At 42.8% G+C, this 24,848-nt stretch overlaps 1 protein-coding gene across 1 annotated transcript in view; it reads left to right on the top strand.

The window, feature by feature from the left end:
• Positions 1-12,486: 12,486 nt before the first annotated feature.
• clmn (calmin) overlaps positions 12,487-24,848 on the top strand; it is a 28,003-nt gene continuing 15,641 nt past the window's right edge. Inside the window, exon 1 of the mRNA XM_010878752.4 lies at positions 12,487-12,939. Within this exon, the coding sequence (XP_010877054.2) occupies positions 12,849-12,939 (91 nt within the window). The 5' untranslated portion in view covers positions 12,487-12,848. The remainder of the gene's footprint in view (positions 12,940-24,848) is intronic.

A 24,848-nucleotide genomic window follows, 5' to 3' on the forward strand; every position in this document is an offset into this window, starting at 1 on the left:
GAGGTTTTCTTTCAGTGTGTGTCTGACTGTCAGATGTCAGTGTATTTTCCTCTCATCCACGTACACAACAGACCACAAAATCTTACATAATGCTATGAATATCTAATGAGTCTGTGCTTATTGCACTGCATTTCTTTCTCCCCTGCATGCATCCCCTATTACATACACCTCTGCTTTGGTCAGCTACACTCAAGGTATATGACCTATTATTCAAAAATGAATATGAGGCATAAGTACAGAATTTCAACATTTTATTTTTATTGTTCTCTGTTTCATATGTTTTGCCAACAAAGAATAACAGCACTGACAGAGTTCAATTTCCCCCTTTTGTGTAAACATAAGTATTGGGGCATTTGTCTCACAGGTGTTTGTAATTAATCAGGTGTTTCCTGTTCCACTGATAGTTTACAAATAAAAGATCTGTGAATGTATAGTCTCGGTTTTATCCTTTGCTGTTGCATTTGGAATCTGCGTTTGTTGTCAGGAGGCACAACCCAACATGTTTATGGAGCTGCTTATGAAGGAAAAACATGCAATTTAAAGTTAATATAAAAGAGGAAGTCAATTTGAACCATAGTACTAAAGATGGGCAAAAGACTGCGGCAACATATTTACATTTACATAGGCTGCATTGCAAGATGCAAACCTCTGGTGGAGGTAGTGTCATGGTGGTAGTGTCATGGTGGAGGTAGTGTCATGGTGGAGGTAGTGACATGTGGTGGTTGTGTTATGGTGGTGGTAGTGTCATGGTGGTGGTAGTGTCATGGTGGAGGTAGTGTCATGGTGGAGGTAGTGACATGGTGGTGGTAGTGTCATGGTGGAGGTAGTGTCATGGTGGAGGTAGTGACATGGTGGTGGTGGTGTCATGGTGGAGGTAGTGTCATGGTGGAGGTAATGTCATGGTGGAGGTAGTGACATGGTGGTGGTAGTGTCATGGTGGAGGTAGTGACATGGTGGAGGTAGTGTCATGGTGGAGGTAGTGACATGGTGGTGGTAGTGTCATGTTGGAGGTAATGTCATGGTGGAGGTAGTGACATGGTGGAGGTAGTGACGTAGTGGAGGTAGTGACATGGTGGAGGTAGTGACATGGTGGAGGTAGTGACGTGGTGGAGGTAGTGTCATGGTGGTAGTGTCATGGTGGAGGTAGTGTCATGGTGGAGGTAGTGTCATGGTGGTTGTAGTGTCATGGTGGAGGTAGTGTCATGGTGGAGGTACTGTCATGGTGGAGGTAGTGACATGGTGGTGGTAGTGTCATGGTGGAGGTAGTGTTATGGTGGTGGTAGTGACATGGTGGAGGTAGTGTCATGGTGGTAGTGTCATGGTGGTAGTGTCATGGTGGAGGTAGTGTCATGGTGGTTGTAGTGTCATGGTGGAGGTAGTGTCATGGTGGAGGTAGTGACATGGTGGAGGTAGTGTCATGGTGGTAGTGTCATGGTGGAGGTAGTGTCATGGTGGTTGTAGTGTCATGGTGGAGGTGGTGTCATGGTGGAGGTAGTGACATGGTGGAGGTGGTGTCATGGTGGAGGTAGTGTCATGGTGGAGGTAGTGTCATGGTGGTGGTAGTGTCATGGTGGAGGTAGTGTCATGGTGGAGGAAGTGACATGGTGGATGTAGTGACATGGTGGAGGAAGTGACATGGTGGAGGTAGTGTCATGGTGGAGGTAGTGTCATGGTGGAGGTAGTGACATGGTGGATGTAGTGACATGGTGGAGGTAGTGACATGGTGGAGGTAGTGTCATGGTGGTAGTGTCATGGTGGTAGTGTCATGGTGGAGGTAGTGTCATGGTGGTTGTAGTGTCATGGTGGAGGTAGTGTCATGGTGGAGGTAGTGACATGGTGGAGGTAGTGTCATGGTGGTAGTGTCATGGTGGAGGTAGTGTCATGGTGGTTGTAGTGTCATGGTGGAAGTGGTGTCATGGTGGAGGTAGTGACATGGTGGAGGTGGTGTCATGGTGGAGGTAGTGTCATGGTGGAGGTAGTGTCATGGTGGTGGTAGTGTCATGGTGGAGGAAGTGACATGGTGGAGGTAGTGTCATGGTGGAGGTAGTGTCATGGTGGAGGTAGTGACATGGTGGATGTAGTGACATGGTGGAGGAAGTGACATGGTGGAGGTAGTGACATGGTGGAGGTAGTGTCACGATGGAGGTGTGCTTGGCTGCCTCTGGTACTGCCTCATTCATCATTATTGATGATGTAACGAATGAAGGCAGCAGCACAGTAGATTCAGAAATGTACAGAAGTATCTTGGCTATCGATGTACAAGAAAATGCCAGCAGACTCACAGGGTGGCGCTTCACAATCCCACAAGACAAAGACCCAAAATGAATTAACCATCCCAATGCTTATGGATGGCACTGTGGTATATGGACCTTATGTGTGACCTGCATTCAAATGAATAAACAGCCTATCAAAGTATTTGACTGAAAGAACATGATATCCAGGAAAATCATTAATCAATAACAACCCCATTTCCAAAAATGTTGGGACGCTGCGTAAAATGTTAATTTAACAGAATGGAATTATGTGCAAATCCTGTTTCCCTATATTTATTTGAAATTAGTATCAAGACAGAATGTAAAATGTTGAAACAGAAATGTGATTGTTTTTGAAAAAATACATGTCCATTTTAAATTTGATGCCAGCAACATGTTTCCAAAAAGTTGGGACAGGGGCATGTTTACCACTGTGTTGCATCACCCCTTCTTTTATCAATACTCTGTAAGTGTTTGGGAACTGAGGAGACCAATTACTGTAGTTTTGAAAGTGAGAGGTTTTCCTATTCTTGCTTGATATATGATTTCAGCTCCTCAAAAGTTTGGGGTCTCCTTTGCTGTATTTGTCATTTCATAACGCACAAAATGTTTTCAATGGGGGGCAGGTCTGCAGACAGGCCAGTTTAGCACCCAATTTCTTTTACTATGGAGCCAGGCTGTTGTAACATGTGTTTGGCATTGTCTTGCTGAAATAAGCAAGGCTTTCCCTGAAAATGACATTGTCTGGATGGCAGCATATGTTGCTCCAAAGCCTGTATATATTGTTCAGAATTAATGGTGGCTTCACAGATATGCAAGTCACCCATGCCATGTGCACTAATGCACCACCATACCATCAAGGATGCTGGATTTTGAATTGTGCGCTGATAAGAAGCCAGATGGTCCCTCTCCTCCTTAGCTTGAAGGACGTGGTGTCCATGATTACCAAAAATAATTAAACATTTTGATTCGTCAGCTCACAGGACAGTTTTTCACTTCACCTCAAATCCATCTTAAATGAACTTGGGCCCAGAGAAGGTGACAGCGTTTCTGGATCTTTTTTATACAGTGGAGAGAATAAGTATTTGATACACTGCTGATTTTGCAGGTTTTCCTACTTACAAAGCATGTAGAGGTCTGTCATTTTTATCATAGGTACACTTCACTTCGCCAGTGTATCAAATACTTGTTCTCTCCACTGTATAAAAAAGATCCAGAAAGGCTGTCACCTTCTCTGGGCCCAGGTTTTGTGAATGCAGTGACATATTGTGTTCACAGACATTGGTTTTCAGAAGTGTTGCTGAGTCCCTGTAATTATTTCCACTACAGAATCGTGTCTGCTTTTAATGCAATACCGCCTGAGGGCCCGAAGATCATGGCATTCCAATATTGGTTTTCGGCCTTGTTCCTTCCATACAGAGATTTCTCTGGTTTCTCTGAATCTTTTAATGATATTATGTATTGTAGATGAGGAGATCCCCAAATTCTTTGCGATTTGATGTTGAGAAACATTTTTCTTAAACAGTGACACTATTTGCCTGTGCAGTCTTTCACAGAGTGGTGAAGCCCTGCCAATCTTTACTTTTGAAAGACTCATCCTCTCTGGGATGCTCTTTTTATACCCAATCATGTTACTGACATGTTGTCAATTAACCAAATTGGTTAGAGATGTTCCACCAGGTTTTTTTTGCATTACACAGCATTTCCAGTCTTTTGTTGCCCCTGTCCCAGCTTTTTTCAAACATGTTGCTGGCATCAAATTCAAAGTGGGCATATATTTTTTAAGAACCAATAACATTTATCCGTTTCAAACCAGGACCCAATATGTATCTGGTCGAAATTGAGAAGACATATTGTGCAAGTTGGAAACAAAATCATTAATAGTTGACAAAAAGACTACCTGCTTCCCTGACTGCCGGAACAGTCGGCTGCTGATTTTATTATGGTAACCGGATTTAGACTACAGTGTAAACAGAGAAGTGTATTCAGGAGGGAGGACCCAGCATGCATGTAGATGGCCTGCTATTGCATTATAGGAGCAGGAAACCATGTCTGACAGGGATAGAGGGCTAGTCTGAAGATGCTTTGTTTTTTAGGAAAAAGCTTAGATGAAGATCAATGAAGTGAGAGTGAGCAGAGTTGTTGTTCGGTTTAGGGTAAAAAAGGACCACCAACTAAATGATGATTCAGGATGATGGAGTGGAACAAGATCATTCAGAGAGGACGTGCTGTGGAACAACATAATTCAGGGCCGACAATTTGGTGCAGAGAGCAGCCTGGTTTCATAGAGCAGACTTAGTGCACCAAAATCTGAGACAATGAAATACAAACCCAATTCCAAAAAAGTTGGGACACTGTACAAATTGTGAGTAAAAAAGGAATGGAATAATTTACAAATCTCATACACTTATATTTAATTCACAATAGAATATAGATAACATATTGAATGTTGAAAGTGAGACATTTTGTAATGTCATGCCAAATATTGGCTCATTTTGGATTTCCAAAAAAGTTGGGACAGGTAGCAATAAGAGACCGGAAAAGTTAAATGTACAGATAAGGAACAGCTGTAGGACCAATTTGCAATTTATTATGTCAATTTGCAACAGAAAAAGAGCCTCTCAGAGTGGCAGTGTCTCTCAGAGGTCAAGATTCACAGAGGATCACCAATTCCCCCAATGCTGCGGCGAAAAATAGTGGAGCAATATCAGAAAGGAGTTTCCCAGAGAAAAATTGCAAAGAGTTTGAAGTTATCATCATCTACAGTGCATAATATCATCCAAAGATTCAGAGAATCTGGAACAATCTCTGTGCGTAAGGGTCAAGGCCGGAAAACCATACTGGATGCCCGTGATCTTCGGGCCCTCAGACGGCACTGCATCACATACAGGAATGATACTGTAATGGAAATCACAACATGGGCACAGGAATACTTCCAGAAAACATTGTAGGTGAACACAATCCACCGTGCCATTCGCTGTTGCCGGCTAAAACTCTATAGGTCAAAAAAGAAGCCGTATCTAAACATGATCCAGAAGTGCAGGCATTTTCTCTGGGCCAAGGATCATTTAAAATGGACTGTGGCAAAGTGGAAAAGTGTTTTGTGGTCTGACTAATCAAAATTTGAAGTTAATTTTGGAAAACTGAGACGCCATGTCATCCGGACTAAAGAGGACAAGGACAACCCAAGTTGTTATCAGCGCTCAGTTCAGAAGCCTGCATCTCTGATGGTATGGGGTTGCATGAGTGCATGTGGCATGGGCAGCCTACACATCTGGAAAGGCACCATCAATGCTGACAGTTATATCCAAGTTCTAGAACAACATATGCTCCCATCCAGACGTTGTCTCTTTCAGGGAAGACCTTGCATTTTTCAACATTTGATATGTCATCTATGTTGTATTCTGAATAAAATACAGAAATTTGAAACTTCCACATCATTGCATTCTGTTTTTATTCACAATTGTACAGTGTCCCAACTATTTTGGAATCGGGTTTGTATGTTACACTAAGCTACTGTACATTTAGCCCTGTGACCAGGTTGAAAAAAATGGAAAAGGAATACTAGGGACCTTTTAAAGTCAGTCTGGGCCCTCCCAGTTTAAGGTGATCCACCAGTAAAAGCAGAAGTACCTTAATAACATGCAATAACCCATTAATCAATTATCAAATTAATTCACTGACTGCTCTTTGGTAGTGTGTATACATTTACTTCACCATTCTTTTTCCATAGGGAATCATTGTGAGGTATGTTTTTTCTGTGTTCTGTGTTTTGATAACCATCTACATTTCTTCAGGACAAGATGTTTGTCTACATATTTGCGTCAATTCACTGTACTATCATAACATTGGCTCAATATATGCTAAAATATATGATCGTGATAGAAGGTTTCTTGTCTTTATATGTATTTCCACAGTCATCTAAACTCTTATGTGGTGTAAGCCTACATGAAAACAGACCTTATTTGAAGCGGATCCAAAATCTTCCTTATGGAAGCAATGAATGGAGGTACATTCATGTTTTGCCACAGGGTTTCATTGGGATAATGACTCACACTATTTCAGTGAACACGGTGTGCTGTCCATTTTGTTGATTCAGTGGCTGATCACCACATAGCAACCCAATATGTGCTCACTGAATCGTTGACCTCTGTGTGTCCTCTCATATTTTTGATTGGCTGATCTCTGGACCACAGTCCTTTGAATGCAACCATATCAATTTGAAGGTGGGCTGCTAGGCCAGGTGAAGTGCTTGTCTCCACCCCTCCCAGGGCCACTGTCATGAAATGTGTGTATGACTGACTGCTGTCATGACCTGCCAGTGCCACAGCTCTATCTCTCTCACTCTCTCTCTCTCTCTCTCTCTCTCTCTCTCTCATGAGTTGTTTTCACCACACTGTCACAGCCTTAGGCCTTCTACAAACAAGCTTGTATGAAAGGAAAACCGAGAAAGGGGTGTTAGCCTGAAGGGGCTGGAATTTGAACCCACGATGCCGGCTGGGGAATCATACTTGTACCAAGGGTGGTTGTCTTCACCTCTACGTTCCTCAGGGCAGGTTTGAAATGCCTTTACGGTCAACTCACTTCAGCAATAATCATAACGCATCGTTATCTGTTCTGAAGGAACATTTTGCTACTTTCTCACCATTAAGTGACAGAAGCCTCTAGGGTTGTGAGGATCTGAGACAAGCCAGTACAGTTAGATTGATTTGTATTGGGTTGTGAAAATAACCTCAAGGGGAGATCTACTGATGGGTACAAGTGCTTTCAGGAGAGCTGCATGAGACAATCGGTTTCACCCCATACGCATCAGGCTTTAACATTCAGAATCAGACTAGTTCTTTATGGGTTTTATGATAACTTAATTTATTGCTTGTTTAGCCTACAATATGCAAATACCAATTTTGTCCCTCATTTTATGGCACATGTGTACAGCACATTCCTAATCTGCACATCTGTTGATTGCTAATCCAGACAGATCATCAGTAATGGTCATGGATATAGTTTTTTATTCTCCTTGGGCAGGACCCGATCTATTAAATGCTACTTGTACTAATGCTGACTGGAGAACTACATAGACACAAGACAATTAGGTTTTTATTGTGGTGAAAAAATATCACAATTTGTGAGTGGGAGAGGATGTTTTGACACCTGACATCTTCATTGATATAGTGTTGGTATCATTTATTTGGCCCTTGCTTGCTGTTCAGACAGAATTTGAGACCCAGAATGATTCATTTGAAGTCCCATGTTGCTAGGGTAATGTCAGTAGTGACAGTAGGTAGACTAGGGTAATGTCAGTAGTGACAGGCGTAGACTGAGGTAGCGTCTGTACTGTCAGTCTGTACTCCAGGACAATGTCTGTTTTGACAGTAGGCAGACTAGGGTAGTGTCTGTTCTGACAGTAGGTGGACTAGGGTAATGTCTGTTCTGACAGTAGGCGGACTAGGGTAGTGTCTGTTCTGACAGTAGGAGGACTAGGGTAATGTCTGTTCCAACAGTAGGCGGACTAGGGTAATGTCTGTTCCGACAGTAGGGAGACTAGGGTAATGTCTGTTCTGACAGTAGGCGGACTAGGGTAATGTCTGTTCCGACAGTAGGCGGACTAGGGTAGTGTCTGTTCTGACAGTAGGCAGACTATGGTAGTGTCTGTTCTGACAGTAGGCAGACTAGGGTAATGTCTGTTCCGACAGTAGGGAGACTAGTGTTATGTCTGTTCTGACAGTAGGTGGACTAGGGTAATGTCTGTTCTGACAGTAGGCGGACTAGGGTAGTGTCTGTTCTGACAGTAGGAGGACTAGGGTAATGTCTGTTCCGACAGTAGGCGGACTAGGGTAATGTCTGTTCCGACAGTAGGGAGACTAGGGTAATGTCTGTTCCGACAGTAGGCGGACTAGGATAATGTCTGTTCTGACAGTAGGCGGACTAGGGTAATGTCTGTTCTGACAGTAGGCTGACTAGGGTAATGTCTGTTCCCACAGTAGGCGGACTAGGGTAATGTCTGTTCCGACAGTAGGGGGACTAGGGTAATGTCAGTGACTAAAAGGCTGCTCTCCCTCTAACCTTGAATCTTCATATCCAGCCAATCAAGCAGACAGATGGACGGTCCGCAGAGATCGACATTACGGAGAGATAGACGCTGAGCTCTGGGAATGAGTGGAGATGTGGGGGAGGATGTGTGTGTACAGGTGGGAGGGGCTGTTTATCGGTTTACAATTTAGAGTGTGTGGGTGCTGTGTGTGTGGGTGTGTGTGTGCTGCTGTATACTATCTATAGTGCTGTGTGTAGGAGCGCAGGACTATTGCATGAGTGTATATTCATATTCTATCCTTACAACTACAAGATGTACATGTAATTTATCACTCCAATGGCCATGAATGAAGAGGTTTAATTAACTCTATTTAACTGATTTAAGTTAAAAACAAATGACCAAGGAGAAAGAACCTCAAACATCAATTCATGATGAAAAAAGCACCAAAACTCAGATGCCTCAGTGTGTCGTGATCATGAATACACACCAGCATGGTGACAGATTCTCCCACTCTTCTCTCCATCTCATATTCCATCTCACTTGTGTACATCCCCTCCCCAAAGGTTCCTGTGAATCTGATGGACTGTGTTGACACTCATCATTATGTAACATTAACTTTGGCATTTTCAAAGAGGTTAAAGCAGCATTTGACAGTTCTCTTGTGTTTTAATCCCAGTTACAAGTGACGCAATATCAGATAAGATTTCTAGACACACAGAGCATTCAGACCAGAACAGCAGCATGAACTGACAACACAAGGTCAGGCCACATAAACTAAACACTGGCTCAGTGCTTTGAATCCAGTTGTAAATAGATACCACAGCACTTTGAAACCCCAGCACTTAGCAACTAAACAGTAGCAGGCTTTACTGGCTGCAACATGTTGCCTTTTAATGCTGTGCATCTTTCGTTATCTGCACTAAACACTAAAGCTCACCTTCCAAATAATTTGTTTTTAATGTTCTGGCACAGTAAATATCCAGATGGTATCAGTAGAACGTCCACGCTCAAATTAGAAAGGATTGTGTAGTGTAAAAGCACTAAAATGCAACTGACTTTGTTGAATTAAACAACGTGTATTTCTATTTCTTCCTCCCAAATGCAACCGTCGTCTGTGGGAGTGAAATCACTTTCATCTCTGTTTTGTGTTATACAACAGCTGCCTCCGCATGGACCTAGGAGTGGGCTGGGGAGCAAGGACCCTACGCCTCATACGACTGTACTGCTCAGCACTGCATAGAGGCGGACCCTGAGAGAGAAAGAAAGAGACTTTACTACAGCTCAGAGAAAATAATCAACCAAAATGTTCCGCTGTACTCATTGATGGGACTGCGTCATTTTGCAACGCTGAACTCGGCCTTTCCTCTCAATCGCTTTGTAAAACCAATCCCTTCTTACAATTCCGCAACGATGATAAACAAACAAGAACCAATTAAACTAGTTTGTGCGGGCTGTTGCGGTCTGGTTCCTCTGATGGCTTTGATCCACTCCTCCTCCATATTGTTCTTTAGCATGAAGCCCTGCTTAGGTTGTTGGTGTCAGGGTTAGCCGGGGAGAAGGGCAGGACAAGGGTTATAGCCTACATAAATCAACACAAGAACACGTCCGGCAAAAGACGGCAGGCCGGAGATGAGGTCATTGAACGGCTCTGTCATGCCCTGTAGGTCCCTCTGAAGTATATGTGTTTATGCATGTGCTGGCGTGATGCATACACACTAAGCCCATTGGCTACTCTGAGGAGGTGATCAAAGCTTCCTTCTACCAGGATTTTATACCACAGATGATGGCTGGCTTGCTACTGTATTTCTGTTCTTCTGACTTGGCTACCCCATTGTATTTTGGATTGCATTGTTTACCTGTCCATTCAACTGTCCTTTCTTGGCCTCTGAAACTGGCATTCTGTTCCGTGTGTCTTCTCCAAACCAGCAGTGACTGATTCTCTGCCTTAGGCTGTTTTATTATCCAGATGGGACCTAGCTGGCTCAGAGTTAGTCACTGCACAAACAACGCGAAAAAAGCATGGTGTAAATCCGCTTCTACTGCTACCCTCTGACTTTCCAACACCTTTTTTTTTTTTTTTTTTACAAAATGTGCTATTTAAAAACATTAAACATAAACGTTGGCTGACAAACGAATGCTTTAATAAGCAATTGTCACATACGGTAGGATTATAATATGTGAGCAATATATGAGCTACAGTGCAACTTTAAGAGGATCTAATGTAGTTTCTTATCTAGACCCTCGCTGACACTTATGTCTCAACTACAGTAGTTCTGGTTCCTACTGTATGTGAGTCTGAGATTATATTATATGTAATGAAGACAAAGGAAGATCAGCATCATGGGTTAGCCTTCCCTGCGTCAGGCAGCAAACACTTGTTTCCCTCATTTCCTGTGACGCCCTGATCTGTACAAGCCTGATTCCACAGCTAACGGCTTATTGAGACTATTGAAAATCCACTGAATATCAGAAGTAAAAGGGTGCTTGTTTATATCATTGGAAAATGCATGGGAACAGCGAAGAGATTAAAACAAATACTGATTGCTTTGACATGTAAATTAACTTTCCAAAGTGCTATTACAGTATTATAATGGAATATTTCCATGCAGGCTTATGATGACTCATCTCCCTTCAGCCACTCTGTCCCTGTGGGTGAGGGATGGTAAACTAGAGTCTGATGCGCTCTGCTCATGGTAGGGCTTTAATATAAAATAGATGAACCACCTGGCAGGTATAGGATCGTTTTTTGTGTGTGTGAGAACCATCTGCCAGGAGCTAGTGTTCACCAGCCGTCCTGGGTCTGAACTGGTACCACCTGCCAGTCACATGGTATCCAACACTACTTGGCATTAGTCTCTTGGACAGACTATGGGTGCTCATCAGCTAGGACCAGAGACTAGTTAGCATCTATCTGCAGGTCAGAGAGGAGCTAATGTACTCTACATACCTGTAGGTGTACAGAGGCACTGCAAGAGAGCCTTTATTACCTCCAGAGTTACTAGTAAATACATGATAATAAACCTATGTATGTATGAATGGACTTACTCAAATTGCAACAGCTTTGCGTTGTACTTTACCAACATTGCAAACTGTGCATATTTACCTTGGCAGTGTCAATTGTTTTATGGGTTTACTTATTGTATTTACAAAAAATGGGTTAATCATCCCTATTCCCAACAAAGTGGTCCTGTAAAATGTATATGATAGTCATTTAGCTGGTGCTTCTATCCTGAATTTACAGTAGTGAGTTCATACCTTTTGTTTCCTTGTTCTCTCCCCAGAGTTACACAAGAAGGGCATTCAGAGGTTTCATTTTTTCTTTTTGACTGTAAGCCATCTTCCTTTCGTTACTATGATTTCCTCTCATTATGAGGTTCCTACAGACTTGACATAGAGAGACGAAACCTGTAATTTTAAAGTGCATAATCCTGGCTAAACCTTATAATTACCATGACTTTAATCCCTGTGTGTACCTTTCATAGCATCCGCTAGCATCATAAAGCCTTTCTAATGAAGTAGCGTTACACAGGAGCCTGGCTAAATGGGCCAGCTACCCACAGAGACCTGGTGACGTACCCAATGGCACCCTATTTCTTATGAAGTGTGCTATTTTTTACCAATGACTTCTGGGTCCTTGTCAAAGGCAGTGCACTGAAGAATTGGAGTGCCGTTTGGGAGGAAAGCGTCTTATGAGAGGGTGAGTCAGTGGTTGATCCAAATGACCACTGAATGTAGTGGACTCTCCTTTCCTCAAGGGAGGAAGAGCTTATTTTTAGCTCCACATGAGGCTTTAAATTTAAATTTTTATGAAATTAATTTAGATCAAAGGTTGTATCCAGATTCAATCACCAGGATATAGGCAGTAGTCCTTTAATGTAATGCATTTGCATGCCACCACAATAGGCCAGTCTGTTCACTCTTGTAATAATAGGGGGGGGGGGGGGTCCTTACACCTGTTGCACATCTTTATAGTAAATCAAATGTTTTGTCACATAGGCTATTGTAAGTCAACCATGCACCGTATCATTTTATTTCGATTTTGCGATGAAAACCCAATTAATTCACAGTGGAATTTTCCGAGAGTTGCGAAACTCCTTCCCATCTGAGAGCGTAGGAAATCTCTTCTCATGGCTATAGTGGCGGGATGGTGGGCGTGTACTATACAACAACCCACCTTGAAAATGTTATCCAGGTGCTGTTCATTTCCCTTCTTTCTATAGCTGTTGTGTTGCGGCGGTCAGAGCTGTGCCATTTTCCGCGTCCCGGCTTTGAGTGGAACGGTTATGCTGCTTTTTACGTCATCAGGGGAAACTAAACGAAAACAATGCTCCTTCACCAGAAACCGTCTCCACGGGAGAGCATTCTGTTAAATTAGACCTCCTCTATTCTATACCGCACACCATGGCTCAGCGTCCGGCGATCGCCACCACCACAATAGCCAGCTAGAGAGAGCGGGGAAAGAGGAGTAGTGCTGCCATCTCAGTCCTATTCAAAAGAGACGGGAGGTTGGGTATTCTTCTTTTGCAGAGGTTCAGACTGCAAAGTTTCCCCAGGGTATCGTCCTGATGGCTGGACACGAGTGGGAGTATAAAGATTGGTTCGAACGGGAGGAATTTATCGGACAGATTAGCGACATCCGAGTGCAGAATCTACAAGGTACGTGGGCTACGGGGGCAGCCAACCATGTGAAATAGAATAAAACCACTGCGTTTCTTCACTGCGGTTATGGTAACGCTTTGCATTGGTTACAGAGCTATCGGAGAAGCCATAGTGAGTCACCCTATATCAGAATACCTTTAAGGTTTTAAAATAAAGGTTTGTAAACATAGATACCCGTGCTACGGCTGCGAGTTTGAACTTTTTGGGTTTTGCATTTTTCCACACTCGCGGCTATTTGGTTTAGCCTATCTCTTCTAATTTCACGAAATTCGTTCGCACCGTGTAGGTATGTGAAAAATGGGTTAGGGTTAGGGACCCTAAATGTGTAAACGGTAATAAACTGTAGACTGTTCCTGTACCAAAAACCACAGGCTGGGAGACCGTCGTTTATATAGCAGGCAATGAACTTTAAATCACGGGGCGAGCTAGAGTGATTCCTTGCAAATATATAACTATGATGTTTCTACAGAAGTTCTAGAACATAGGAGTTGCAGGTTACGTTGTTTATGACTTGACTTCAGAACCCTGTTGCTTCACCTGTGGTGCTCACAGTAGTCTGCCTGCTCTCTCCCTAAAGTCTCCCTAAAGTATGTTGTTATAACTAGACTATGTCCAATGAATAAATACGATTTGGGCAGCAAAGTGGAAATAATGGTTTTAATGAGTATTGAGAAGGAGAGCTTTGTCTCTCTCCAAAGCAGGGATGATACATCAACTGAGTCCATCCCAGGGCGCGCACACAAACACTGCTCTAGACAGACAGATGCACTCTTCAAACATTGTGGCCTCGAATTCCTTAGGTCAAGCAATTAAAGACTCAAAGGTCTGATAATGTAGAAGACAGGTGTGTATGCATTTTATTAGACATATTTAGACATATTGTCTTGCCAGGTCCACGCAACTGACACACATGAACTAGCTCTGGTCCAGGGCTTTAAGTAAACATTCCTCCACCAAGGAATGGTCACTTACACCGGACGAGAGATACACATGCCCTTGACATTTTTGCTAAATGCCAAATAAAAAGGAGATGCACCTCTACCTGTTCTGCTGGTTTTGCCAAGCCCCTGGGCTTCTGAAAAATGAAACCTGTGAGCTTCATGCACAATCCTTTTCTATCTTCTTGTTCTCAATCACCTTTCTCTGCTTATTGCTTGTTCACACTCTCTCTCTCTTTCTGTCTTTAACGCCCACTGGTTTTGACACTTCCGTCTGATGGCCAACTGGCCCAGAAGGCTTTGTTGTTGGATGAAAGCACACTGAGGGGAAGCCAGTCCATTAAAACAATGGTTTGAAGGGCCTTACATAACTCATAATCTCTCTTCCATCAGAGAAAAGAGCAATGCCCACTTTCTGTCTCTGCGTTAGAGTCCGGGACTCTCAGCTGTCTGTTCTCACACAACTGGTATCCCACCCAGGACGCTCCTGGCTCATTGAGATGCATGCTCCTCCTTCTGAGCTGGTCGCTCCTGGCTCATTGAGATGCATGCTCCTCCTTCTGAGCTGGTCGCTCCTGGCTCATTGAGATGCATGCTCCTCCTTCTGAGCTGGTGTCGAGTAGAGTGCTGTTCTCTGTACTGACCCAAAGCTGAAGCGTCATTGGTTTGAAATCTTCACATTCTCATTGGTTGGCAGTGACGCACGACTGCCTCTAAATGCTACTGAAAGTCTCTGCCGTTCATTCAGATGATGGCTCAGTTGGTGGAGTTAGACGCTTTCAACGCCGGAGTTGTGAGTTTGACTTCACGGGTCACCGGTATGCAAATCTGTTAACTCATTACTGGTAGTTTTTCTGGAAAAGGGGGTCTACTAAAAATAACCCAAATTGAAATATAGCTGGCTACATAAGCTGACAAGCATTCACTGGACACTTTGTTAGGTAAGCCCATCTGGTGTTGGGTTGGACATCTGGTGTTGGGTTGGACTCCCTTTTACCTTTGTACCCTTCAAGATTCATCATGTTGTGTGTTCGTTGAGCTTGAACAAGTCTGGCCGTTCTCTGATCTCTCTTATTAATACAGTGTCTTCACCCACAGAACTGCGGCTGGTTTAATGTTGTTTTTTTGTTCATACCACCATTCTATGTAAACAGTAGAGACAGTAGTGTGTGAAAATCCCAGGAGGTCAGCTGTTTCACCACATCTAACACCCATAATCATAACACACTCTAAGATCACAAGTCTTCCCAATTCTTATGTTTGGTCAAACAACCTAACCTCTTGACCATGTCTGTATGCTTTTTAGATTGAGTTGCAGCTACAAGCTTCGATGTTTGGCTATTTGCATTAACAAGCTGGTGCCTAATAAATCAGCCAGAGAGTATAAAGCACAACGCTTTAAACAACATTTACTGTTTGTATTTTCATTAACACCTTCCCTCATTAACACTGTCTTTTATTAATATTTTCCCTCATTAACACCTTCCCTGATTAACACTTCCCTTATTAACACTGTCCTTTATTAATATTTTCCCTCATTAACACTTTCCCTCATTAACACTTCCCTTATTAACACTGTCTTTTATTAATATTTTTCCTCATTAACACTTTCCCTCAGTAACACTTTTACTCACTTGGTCATCCTTCATTTCAATCCTCTGATGAATGTCGGTTGACCGAAAGTTGAAATAAATTGAAAAAATGCATTGATCCTGAGTGTGCGGAGATCCTTCTCTTGTTTCTACGTCAGTTCTTCTTTTCCTTCACCTCCACTACTGACAGATGTGCAACAGTCCATCCTATATTATACAAGTTTTGCCCTGACTCAGCTGCCATATCACATCTCTGAGTTTTATCCTTGGGAGTCAGTGTGGGCGAGTCAGTGTGTGGGTGTCAGTGTGGGGGAGTCAGTGTTTGGGAGTCAGTGTCGGGGAGTCAGTGTTTTGAATCAGTGTGAGGGAGTCAGTATGGGGAAGTCAGTGTTTGGGAGTCAGTGTCGGGGAGTCAGTGTTTTGAATCAGTGTGAGGGAGTCAGTATGGGGAAGTCAGTGTTTGGGAGTCAGTGTGGGGATGTCAGTGTTTGGAAGTCAGTGTGGGGGTGTCACTGTTTGGAAGTCAGTGTGGGGGGTCAGTGGGTCCATCCCAAATGGCACTCTATTCCCTATATAATGCGCTACCTTTGACTAGGGTCCATAAGGCTTTGGTTGAAAGCACTGTGTAGAGAATAGGGTGTAGTTTGGAACGCTGTCACTGGCTGGAGGGGGATGTGACTGAGATGAGCTCAGCAGGAATAAACGATGCATGGAAGACTTCACATCTGACATCTTGTGCAGGACAAAGGTTGTAGAAGCTGGAGCTTGAGGTCACGAGCAGGGATCAGGAGTGTGTGTGATCGAGAGGCAGTGAATGAACAAGTGTGTTTTTCACGTGTATGCATATGTGTGCTTGTTTTGTTTAAGTGGACACACCTGTTGCTAGGCAAAGAGAGAGATGGGTAGACCCATCAGTGTCTACAGTCTGTCTGCCTTGAGGAAACAGACATCTGTTGAAGTATTTTCTAAAAGTCCTCTACGCAACCGAGTTTGCTGCTGCTGCTTCCCTACTGTACGTCCCCTAAAAGTTCAAACAAGCCAGAGACACAGAGCCTGGGTGAGTCTGTCTTTCTACTCTGAGAGAAAGACGCTGGCTTTTTTTTTTTTTTTTTTACCCAGGTAGGGAACAGCTTTTCACACCACGGCTGGAAGGAATGCCACAAACACTCAAACGCGTTTGAATGTGACGTTCTTGAACGCTCGCCAGGCCGGTCAAGCGCTGAGTCTTCCACATCTCAGCATTCATCCAGCGGACAGCAACTCGGGGCAAGAGGCAGAACACCCACCGTGTACGACAGCCCCCGTTCCAGTATGAGTTTTAAGGAGGGTATGGTGAGAAGACCTGGGGGGACAGAGACAGAAAGACAATGGTCTTTTCTCTTTTGCTCACACCGTGGCGCACATTGGTTGTTCATTTCTAAATACTGTATTAATCCTGTGCTGTGTAAACCACCTCAGATGTCCTCTTGACTTTTTTTTAATTCTCCCCCGAAGCCTTACATGTTTATTTAATACTGACAGCCTTGGTAAAACTCACGGAACAGTGTTATTCACTGTCAGCACGCCATCCATCGCATTGTGGACACCCTAACAGCTGCTCCCCTGGAGGGTTATGGACAGCAGTGCTCTATAAAGCAAACCCGGTCCTGTTTGGAGGGATGACGTTGTGCAAGATCCTTCACTGTCTCCTGCTTTCCTCTTGGAAAGAATTGGTATCATTATTGCATGGTAAATCAGAGCAACGGATTTTCATATTGCTCTGTATATTATGCGGCCTCAAGAATTTCCACAACACTGTACAGATTGAAGTTCATGAAGTATTTAGACCTGCTACCAGACCACGTCCTCTCTTACTCTCAGCTTCTCCCTCTGCTCAAAGCCTGGGTGAAACTGTGGGATCTGCTGTGGCTGAAAGAAAAGCAGAATTAAGGTCGCGCTCCCCCTCTCCCTCTCTGTTACAAGGCACAACCACTTTCATCCTGTGCGTCCTCCTCCGCCTCCACTGCCTCCTCCACCTCCTCTCTGTGTTACTGGAGGATTGCCTCGTTGTGTGGTTTGAGAGAACCAGTCATGTAACATTGTCCCGATGGCTGTAGGTGTGCAGCTACTGACTTCTGGCATCTGGTCCATGGGGGCATGAGCGGCTGACTTGACTTCCATGTACCAGGCGTTGTGTGTGTGTGTGTTGAAGAAAAAGCCACAGAGAGCTAGTAGTTTGCATAGCAGATCTATTATGTAAGCCATGTTAACCCTGCCATTGCTGGATTCACACCTCTCTGTCAAAGTAGCATATTGGCGTTGACTTGAACCATCAATATTTCTGGGATAATGAGCCAATTAAATTTGTTTTACATTCTCCTAAGGAGTTGGGGTGAAATGTATTAAATGTTTTAGAGAGGCCTGTTTGTATATGCTACTAATGTTACTTTGAAATGTTTCAAATGATCTCAGCTTCTGTTCTTTCATCCCTCTAACAAAGTCAATAAAACAGTCAGGCAATGATTATAAAAAATGTATTCTATGTGAAAAGTTCAAATCAGGAAAGAAATAACATGAGATTTTAGGTGTAAGGAATTATCTTGGGTTACCTTTTTTAGAGGTTTTGGGTCACAGTTTTGCTTCCAAAAGTACATCTCTTATAAGAGGCCCATTTTCCACTATAAATACCATGGCTCCTTTTAAAATCTGAACAGTTAAATTGTCAGATAAACCTGTATAGAGAAAAAGAGCTGGGGTGAGGTCACCATACTCTTTGTCTAAACTCTGTGAAAGTGGTCTTTAAAAAGACAGTTTTATTAGATGCAGGTGTTTCTACCAATGCTAAAAAATGAAACAGCCCAACAGAACTTGAAAATCAGTGGAATAAGTTAAGTGAACTTTCAAAGATTCTAGTAATGTGATGACAAAGTGGTGCTCTGCTCTCTGCCTGCAGCTCTGTTTTTATAACTAGCTCTTATTGTTTTTGAGAGACGTTCACAGGTTGACCCATAAGCCTCAATAGAAAGTAGTCAGTCAACAGGGGAGAATAAAAACAAACATATTTTTGTCTCCCTTCATTTCATCAGCGATGATTCCACTGATTTTCTTTTAAGTACCTGCCAAGTGTTTTCAGACTTCTATTGCATTGGTAGAGGCGTATGATTCTAATAATTATATGCATGTGTGAAATGGAAAAGTCCCTAGAGGGTGAGGTCATATGCAGGGTCAGTCAGCATCGAGGGTGAGGTCATTTGCAGTCAGTATCCATAGTGACCTTATAGATTTTTTTTTTTTATCGCCTAGTCGGCATGGGGATTGAAACCTTTTGATTACTGCCCCAACATTCATACTTTGAGGTAACCCGAGATACAGTGAGAAGAACAAGTATTTGATACACTGCTGATTTTGCAGGTTTTCCTGCTTACAAAGCATGTAGAGGTCTGTAGTTTTTATCATAGGTACTCTTCAACTGTGAGAGACGGAATCTAAAACAGAAATCCAGAAAATCACATTGTATGACTTATAAATAATTAATTTGCATTTTATTGCATTACATAAGTATTTGATCACCTACCAACCAGTAAGAATTCCGGCTCTCACAGACCTGTTAGTTTTTCTTTAAGAAGCCCTCCTGTTCTCCACTCATTACCTGTATTAACTGCACCCGTTTAAACTCGTTACCTATATAAATGACACCTGTCCACACACTCAATCAAACAGACTCCAACCGCTCCACAATGGCCAAGACCAGAGAGCTGTGTAAGGACATCAGGGATAAAACTGTAGACCTGCACAAGGCTGGGATGGGCTACAGGACAATAGGCAAGCAGCTTGGTGAGAAGGCAACAACTGTTGGCGCAATTATTAGAAAATGGAAGAAGTTCAAGATGACGGCATCAATGATCATGAGGAAGGTGAGGGATTAGCCCAGAACTACATGGCAGGACCTGGTCAATGACCTGAAGAGAGCTGGGACCACAGTCTCAAAGAAAACCATTAGTAACACACTACGCCGTCATGGATTAAAATCCTGCAGCACACACAAGGTCCCCCTGCTCAAGCCAGCGCATGTCCAGGCCCGTCTGAAGTTTGCCAATGACCATCTGGAGGATTCAGGGGAGGAATGGGAGAAGGTCATGTGGTCTGATGAGACAAAAACTTCTACATGCTTTGGAAGTGGGAAGATCTGCTAAATCGGCAGAGTATCAAATACTTGTTCTCCCCACTGTAATTCCTTACACCTGACATCTCATGTTATTTCTTTTCTGATTTAAACTTTTCATGTAGAATTCAAATGTTATAATTATTGCCTGACTGTGTTTTGATGACTTTGTTAGGGGGATGAAAGAACTGAAGCTGGGATCATTAGAAAGATGTCAAAGTAATATTAGTAGCATATATGAACAGGCCTTACTAAAACGTTTAATTTCACCCCAATTTCACCCCAACTCACTCATCAAGGGCTAAGAGAACATTGTATATTGCACAATATAATGGCTATTTCGGTTTAGTTTGAAAAGCTAAATTCTGTGTTTTAGCTTTGTACAAGTTTATCTTTTGTATATTTTATCATTGTGCCTGTATTTTTGATTGTTAAGTTTCGACTGTTTGGAATGAGAAAGATGCAGTCTGTGACATTGACATGATATTTTCTCAGTAGTTTTTGAGGGACAATTATCTTGTTCTTCAGGACATTGCCTTTGTCAAATAAGACCTTTATGATTTGAAGAATGTTTCAGCTCACAGTTGCCTGTTACATGTCTTTCTGCTTCTCTGTTCTCCTTTTATTTTTTTGTCGCCCAAGGCAGAGAGAGCTAAAGCACATGCTTTTAACTCTGATCCTCATGAAAAGAACTTCCCTAAATCTTCAAACCAACTTCTTTTGACCTCATAAACACTTTGAGTCCCAAATGACATCCTATTCCCTTTTAATGCACTCCCTTTAAGACGTGAATCAATTCTTCTAAGAATGTAGGCGCTTCTGACTGAAGTGGAAACAAAGAAAATCACTGGATGTTCTTACTGTTCTTTGCTGTGGTTTGGTCATTTGTTTGGTCTTTTTAGGTTTCTGATAAGAGTCTTCAATGTTGTTATACCATGTGTACATTGGTATGCTGGCTTAGTATATTTAGATGTAATGCAAAACCCTGAAATAATTTGCATATGGAAATTATGCTGTGTGTCTTGGTTTCCTGGTATCGTCCACATTTGTTTCCCATGACAATGCCTCATGCAGGACTTGAAGTGATTCTGTACCAATTGGTACCATATTCCCTATTTGGTGCACTGTTTATGGTACCAATGATCTTTAACAACAGGATGCAGGAAATGCTAATACAACTGTTTTAAAATGCGGTGCAAACCTGTGGGACCAAAGCTTTCACCTATTCAACCTCGTTGGACCAGCCACTGTACCTCAAGGAAGGGCCCTTGCCTTTCTGCAGCGTGACTGTGAAACATAAGCAAACAGTGGATAAGGTGAAGGAAGGAGTAAAGTTAACTGCCTTCAAGTTCCGGTGTATTTCAGGTTGACTCTTTACTGACCTCAGAGTTCTCTGCTTTTCCCTCTTGTGGTAGTAATACAGCTACATTCATATGAACCTGACTGATCCTAGCATCCGTCAAAAGATCTGTACCAACAAACATCATTTAGCACTCCTTTAATGCTGTATTAGTGATTGTAGTTCAAAAGTGTAAGTTAGTTTTCAGAATAGGTAAGCTAAATGTTTACTACCTGTCAAATATGCTCATAGAGTCAGCATTAATTTATATTCAGAATCTGGTCTTCAAGGTCACATCCCTGGAGTTTATTTAGCCTATTCATGTGTACAGTATGTGTGTGAGAAAGTGTAGACAGTGTTGGTGTGTATTTGTGTGTATGTGTTTATGGGAGAGAAAAAAGCACATTTTGCTGGATGGACGGATATGGAAATTGATTTCACAAACCTCTGTATGAAATATTGATTACCTGACAAAGAATGTTAAAACACGTTTGGGATGAATAAACAATTATTCCTTATTATTTTTGGTTCATTCATTTTACAATCTAAAACATTTCTGTGGCCCTTTCTTCTAAATGGGCAATCCGGTATTGGTACAATTTCTTTTTTTACTTAATAACCATTGACTCAATGCTGTGTTGTTTTTCAAATCCCAGATTTCCTCTTTTAAGGTATGAGTTGACACAGGGGCATTTTTCTATGGTAAACATATGCTTTTGGGAATAGACATTGGTATCCCAAAATCCTCTTTTCAGGAAAATATTCAATTACAGATAAATGGTAAGACCTACGTAGAACCAAAATAGACACTCTAAAACGTGAAGAAATGATCGTTAATATTATTCAAACCATTAGTCTTTGAAGTCCTCTGGGGAAGATTACAACACTTAGCCTGCATTTAGGGAAGCCCCTGTCATGGCACGTGTCTTGTTTGTATTTTAGTGAAAGCTCGTCTTTGTTAGGCAGTTGTTTTGTTGTTCTGCAATGTGAAAAACGTAACAGTAGATATCTGATGAAACCAAACTAAGGACCGTATCTGAATGCGAGGCAACATAGATCAACAGGAGGGAAAATATTGAGGAAGGTGATTGGGCGAACCATGCATTTATCCACCCAATGTATTTTATTTCATCTTTCCGTCTGTAAATTCACCCAGCACATTCATTTCATCTTTCTCGCCTACTTTCAAAAGGATTCTGCACTTTCTGTTCCTTCCGCATGTTCTGAGGTGCGTGGGAGGTGGTGCCAGGCAGGCAGTCAACTAAGGCTGTGTTCCTAGTGGCACCCTGTCCCCCACCAATAGTGCAATACCTTTTACCAGGGCCTGAGGACTATATATGGGATAGGGTGTTATTTAGGGCACACAACATGACATCTGGAGGCATTTTGTTACCCGAGGAAGGAAGACAACCCCCCCATCTTCTTCCACCTTGTCTTCACAGCCTTTAATTGGCTAGCAGTGAGGCACATCTCTACAGTGGCTCTAGCCGCCCGGAATTGCCTCCAGATTCTCCCTCGATCCCACTCTGTTTTGTTTATCAGGGGTAATTACTATCAGATGAATGAGGGAGACTGCTTGTCACGGGGGTAAACTTTGTGGTCCTTGTTTTGGTTGTTTCCACCATTGTCCTGACTCCAAAGGTCACTGAAGGGAGATGGGCCGTCGAAAATGGACCTCAATATTGGCATAGATACATTTAAATGTCATATGCAGCATTTACTACGAATGTGTTCTCCGCGAGTGTGGGAACATAGCCACGAAAAGCTGAACTGTCAATGAAGCGTAGTCGGATTCAATCCCGCCCAGTGTCTTACACTCTTACTGAATATGTGCCCACATTTAAGTTAGCTGTGTTTACTCAGAGTTAGGGGCCACCCTTTGCTCTCAGATCCACAAAACGTTCCTTTAAATGGGTGAACATGAAAATCGGGGTGGATTCACACTGCAGTGAGTCACTGAGAAAGTCTAACAAGACACACCTTCAATGGCTGAGTGCTATTTGACCCCTTGTGATGTTTCTACTGTCCCACCATGTTGTCCCTCCACTGTTGGACCACATTCCAAGAAGCACTCCTTTCCCAACTTTGTTCACTACTTTTGACTTGAGATCAGTGGGCCCCGGTCAGAAGTAGTGGACTTGGTAGAGATTGGCAGTGTGCTGTTTGGGATGTTTAAGAGAGAATTCATGGCCCAGTGAAAAGGCGTTTCTTTACCATAATGGTTGAGTCCCACTCGGCAGGCTCCACCTCTCTTTGCATGGCAAGCAAATGAGAGTAGCCTCAAGCATCCTGGGTCAGTTTGTCTGGAGTTGAATTCTGTGAAAACCAGGCTCATGACAACGGCTTTGTTTTGTAGATACTGTGTGGCACTGTGCGACCAGCCTAGCGCCAACACACAAAACCGATGGCAACGGGTTGTTGAAACTCAGTGGATCTTTTTTTTGTATGATAGTGTTGTCAGATTGCATTTGCAGTCAAAGGGTTTTCCCCTCAAACAATGTTGCTTCAGTTTCTCCTTGATACGGAGTTAGACCGCCAATAGAAACAATCGTCAAGTATTACCAGCTAGTTAGGTTTGGTCTGCCTCCAAAGCAAACCCCAGCCTGGATATGATGAGGTGAGATAAGACTCTGTAGAAAATGGCTTGTCACAATGTACATATTGACACATAGTGAACAACAGAAAGCCAGTGTTTATTAACATTCCAAATGCCCGCACGGTTCCTCTGTCACATCCCACATAACTCCCCATTCCCTATCAAGTGCACTAATTACAACTAGGGGCCCTGGAAGTAGTACACTAAGTAAGTTATAGGAAGCCGTTTGTAACTCTGCCCTACTGTCAAGTAGTCTGGCCTTGTTTTCACACTGAGAATAACCTCTTTAATGGCTGTTCAGCCAGAGAGCATGTCCCACTCTGCACCTGGGTCTCTTAGGGTTGCAGCACCTAGAAAATACAGTAAAGCCTGTTCTCTCATCCTTTTAGTCTGAGATAGGGAAACCCAAAATAAGACCTTTAAGAACATTCTTATCACCTAAACCAGTGCCTGTATTAAGGTTAGAATGAGCCGGTGTTGTTTATCGTATCACACACACAGTATGACTCCCTTCCTGCTTTATCATTCAGACACTTACCAACACACAACATCCCTCCAATTGCCATACTAGAATGGGGACATTCCAGGGAACCATTGTAAGAAAAACTAACCAAAGCTAACCCCCAGGCTGTCAGCAGAGAAGCTTGTCCTTGGTGAGTAGAGCCGAGGACTGAAAGAATCTTTCACATGCTCAGAAGCTACGAGAACTGAAGCCCTTGGGGTGCAAACTCCAGAAAGTCGGATCCAAAGCCACTCCATTCTGAAGTCTAACTTTCATTACAAAGCTTAGTCCCCAGTTCACAACCTTACCTCAAAACTACAGTGGTTTATCAAAAACCAGGTCTGGCTTTACACAGCTTTTTTGTGTTGGCAGAAGTGTGAAAGGATAACATCATCTTAACGTCTTCTGCTTCCATTCCAGAGTTCAAGATTTGCTCTTGGAAGGCAGAATCCATATTTGCCTGTGAACTGTATAGTCGTTTATCTGGTTCTAACATACACCCTTTGTCCTCAAGTTGTCCTGATTGTGTCAGTTGCATATTATCTGATTACAAAACATTATCACAATAGTTTGTACAAGATTAAACAAGGACATGTTTTCACCCGGTATGACATGTTGGTCACCTGGTAAGAATATCATCATATAAGGGATGGACACTGTTTGTGGGAAACTCCAGACATTCCCTGGAGTATTGTCTGTCTGTAACATTCACTCTCCCATGGACTTCTCTCTGGCACAGCACTTCATAAAGGGTAACCTTTCCGGAAAAACTGGAGCACAACTGGACAGTCTGTGTGT

Source organism: Esox lucius, chromosome 15, assembly GCF_011004845.1.
Source record: "Esox lucius isolate fEsoLuc1 chromosome 15, fEsoLuc1.pri, whole genome shotgun sequence".
Lineage (NCBI taxonomy): Eukaryota > Metazoa > Chordata > Actinopteri > Esociformes > Esocidae > Esox > Esox lucius.